This window comes from Acanthisitta chloris, unplaced genomic scaffold (genome assembly GCF_000695815.1).
Source record: "Acanthisitta chloris isolate BGI_N310 unplaced genomic scaffold, ASM69581v1 scaffold7087, whole genome shotgun sequence".
In the NCBI taxonomy this organism is placed as follows: Eukaryota; Metazoa; Chordata; class Aves; order Passeriformes; family Acanthisittidae; genus Acanthisitta; species Acanthisitta chloris.
In genome coordinates, this window is record NW_008683091.1 from 47,926 (window position 1) to 51,979 (window position 4,054).

Genomic DNA, 4,054 nt, shown 5'->3' on the forward strand with positions numbered 1-4,054 from the left:
AAATAAATAAGCCTTTTAAAAATTAAGACTTGTTTCTATTTAAATGAACATAATTAGGGAAGCTAACATAATGGCAAAAATCTTTTGTTAACTAACTCAAAGTCACTAAAAACTTCATTTCTGTGTTCCTTCCTGAAGCTGAAATAGCATGTTACAATGACATTATAGTAAATATGGCCAGACAGGTTGTGAGGTATAGTCCTCTATTTTCCTTGCTTTTAAAGAAATAAAATACCTGTTACAGATCTCTTCTGTATAAAAATACTGCAAGTCTTTCTTTCTTCTTGTTTGCTGTATAGATCAAATACACAGCTTTTATGTCCATGGTTTTTTTCTGTTATTCAGTCACTTAATATTCAAATGGCTCTAGGTTTTAGTAACACTGGTTTTACTTGGAAGGATTTTTTAACATACGTTTTTCAATTGACATTTACTATCTGCATTAACAGTCAGTCAAGAGTACCCACCCTTTAGTATTAACAGATAGAAAACAAGTTTGCTCGTATTTTTAAGGCATTTATACTCAATATTTGAGTGTCTTAGTGGGTTTGAAATCTCAACCATTATGTTTCCAAAGTTGTTGCAAAGAACTCCATTAAATTCTGCCGTTTATCAGCCATCACTTTTGACCTGTGATGCAACTTTTCTCTTTTTTTTCTCTCCTGAGAAACACCGTTTTGGTACCTTACACAGGAACAGGGCTGTTCTTTGTATGAGTTTCTAGAGCTTTGATACTGCTAACAATCTTCTTTTGAGGCCCCACAACTGTAACACCAACTTTCTTCATGTCGCTGGAAAAAAGAGAAGAATGCATCATATGAGTAAGCATATTATCTCTGTGTTTCCTAGCACTGATCTGAGCAAACAGCAATCAACTCACTCATATTGCTGCACTGGAGGAGCCTCTAGGTACAGCAATATTGGTGAAACACAAGCCCTGAAAAATACTGAGAGCGACTGTACGAAATCACAAGGGAGCCACAAAAAAAAAAAAGAGTGAAAACTCATTTAACACAAGGGGGCCACAAAAAAAAAAAGAGTGAAAACTCATTTAGCCTTATTTTATTTGCTTGCCTGGGTGAAAAGACAATGAAACAGTGTTCTCCCATGACACAGGCAGTGGGACTTTTGAGGCAAAGTGTTCACTTCTGGGCCAGCTGTGATCTTGAGCTTCTGTAACGCCTCCATCCCCCTATTAACCTAATCACTTTTCCCGGGCAGAGCTGACATCTCATCTCTCACTGAGCCTTCTGAATGGCCCTCTGAACTGTTTTTCCCGGGCAGAGCTAACATCTCATCTCTCGCTGAGCCTTCTGAATGGCCCTCTGAACTCTGCTATTAGCACTGAGATGAAGGGCTATATGGCCAAGCTTCTAGTGTCTACCCTGTTTTCACCTCTTGTTTCTCCAGGATGTCCAGGTCTCATTGTTCCTTGTGCAACACAGAAGTGGTTTAACACTTGTGAAAGGATAATTAACCAGTGGCTTACAGGAAATTGGGCATTCCTAGGGGATTTCTGCACTGTCCCCAAAGGGTAATTGTTATAAAAAGCCATTAGCACCTTTTTTATAGTTACAATAATACACTAATTAACGGCATTGATGTGTTTAATTGTTGGTACAGCAGCTGCTGCTTATTTCTGCAAAACTTGTCACGTATCTAGCTATCCCAACAGGAATTAAGATTTACTTTGGCATTACATTCATAACTGTACTTGATGCATTTTCAGGTTCAGAAAGAACTTTACCCTACTCTTTCTTATCGCTAGAACAAAGATGAATTGCATTTAAAATGTAACAAAATTACCAGTTGTAAACTTGCAAGTGTGGCATGTTTAAATGTCAAAACTGGAGGCAGGAGGGAGTTCAGTCCCTGAATAATTATCAGCATATAGGAGGAAAACACGAAGAGTTTGCACTGTCACACCTGGTTTAATGAAATATGGGATGGGCAATAGAGGAAGAGATTGACACATGTGCCAGCTGTGGAGAAACACCCATATAAAAGGTAGACTATAAAATCAACAGAGAAGCTCCTGAAGTGTGAATGAATGAAAGTGATGCTGGTGTACCAGATGATGCATGGTGCTACTGTATCAGAAGAAATTAGCAATTTCCTTGTCTTCACATAGTCACCAGAACATCTAGGTTTCCTGCATGTGTATTGCAACTACAAGAATAATTCACATTTGTCTCTTAAAATGTAAGAATATTTTAGCTAGAAACTGAAAACTCCATATAAAAATACTAGTCTTATGCTTATGTTCAAACTTATAGCACAGCTGATGAAGAACTACAAAAACTGAAAACTCCGTATAAAAATACTACTCTTATGCTTATAGCACAGCTGATGAAGAACTACAGTTCATCCAAACTTACTCTGTAGAAATCTTGGCTATTGTATCACAGGAACTGTACTCCACACCTGTGAAAATGTCTTTGCACTGTCCTGTCCGAAAACCATTCAGCCAATCACCTGTTGTGCGGAAGGCTGAAATGTCAATGTTACTTTGGTCCAGGAGAAGATTTGATGGCCTGAAATAACAAAAAAAGAATGCAACGAAAGTTAGGAAGCAGGGATACATCTACATTTATTTTGTATCTAAACTCAGCACTGGCACGAGCTTCCAGGCTAGATGTGGCTTTGCTATTCAACAGCTACTGAGGTCACCATGTATACTGATGCTGGCAGCTCTGACAAATGCTGTGTAATCACCATGTTCAAGAGCACCAGCTTCTCATGCTCATGTTTAAATCACTGAAGCATCACCAATTTGTAAAATGCATTGTTACCTTACAATTTAATGTATGTAGCATTAGCAAAGACAAGCCTAATTTAGATTGTATTTATGTGATTCACGTAGTCCCAAACAACACACAAATGCTGCACACTCTAGGCTCCAAGTTGACCCTGTTGGTAGAATTCACTCATATCAAATATTCAGAATATTGCAGCCCACTGGCAAATCCTAAATGCTGCTACTAAGTTAGAAGCACAAATAATAAGACACTAGTAGCTTTAAAAAATTGTAGCAGCCTAAAAAGCAAATGTTAAGTGAATGTGTGAAACAAATGAAACTGCACAAGATTTGCATTCTTCAGCAAAGGTAGAAATGAGGTAATTTGTCATTAAATATACTCAGCCAAATACAAAATGCAATTGCCATGACTAGTTTAAAACTGCTGCTCAGTCTAAGACTGAAACTTCCGTAAGGATATCACACAAATAATTTAGAAGTGAGAACTGAATCATCTTCTGCCTTTGAAACTAATGTGGTACTCATGAATGATGCTGAACTGTCATGATTTGCATCCAAGTTCTCTGCTTGAGACAACAACAAAGAAACTGGTAAGAAACAGACAAAACCGACAGAATGAATCAAACAAAACTTGTATCTGTGTTTCTTTGCCCATGTAAACACTTTGCTATCTGCATAAGTCTACCTTTAAGCAGTTGAGGAAAAAATCCTTCTCAAAATAATGACTAAATGTAAAATTTTTTATCAGGAAGTACTGTATTGCAGCTGACCCTGTACTATACACATTGCAAATGGCAAAAATGGCTGCTCCTCCATTGATCCAAAAATTCAGTTCTGTCTAGTACGAATATTCCTGTGTTCATGGACTTGAGAGCATACTGTAACTTCCGATTTGAGAGCATCAACACTAAAAAAAAAAAGCCAGCCCTTCCCCATGAAGTCACTTGAGTAAGGCTCTCTACAGTACTTCATTTTAGCCATCTAAAAATATCACACATAAGCCCAGCTGCTTTTTCTACTGCTGCAGTCCATGGAAAGACACACGCATTTTCAGGCAGTGGGTTTGTCCTCTCTGAAACAGATGTTTCAGGCTAACACCTTGAAGACACCCAGTTCTTAGAGAGGTGAGCTTGTTCTCAGCTGTTGTTCCTCACTGACTTGATGTCTTATTCTAAGACATGTGAGAAGCCCCTGAAGAGCTACACAAGCAGACAAGAATCTTACTAATTCCAGTTACTTTCCTCTCTCAGTGCTAATTAGTACAATAATGACTTCCTCAACTAGTCAGATGTTATT

General features: G+C 38.0%; 1 protein-coding gene across 1 annotated transcript; it reads right to left on the reverse strand.

Annotated features, from left to right (window-relative positions):
* Nucleotides 1-278: 278 nt before the first annotated feature.
* LOC103806102 (ephrin type-A receptor 3-like) lies at nt 279-2,534 on the reverse strand (the record flags this gene model as incomplete). Its single annotated transcript, XM_009078777.1, has 2 exons — nt 279-791; nt 2,379-2,534. Coding segments are annotated over 2 exons (262 nt in total), but the record flags the coding sequence as incomplete, so codon positions are not given.
* Between the last annotated feature and the right edge of the window lie 1,520 nt (nt 2,535-4,054).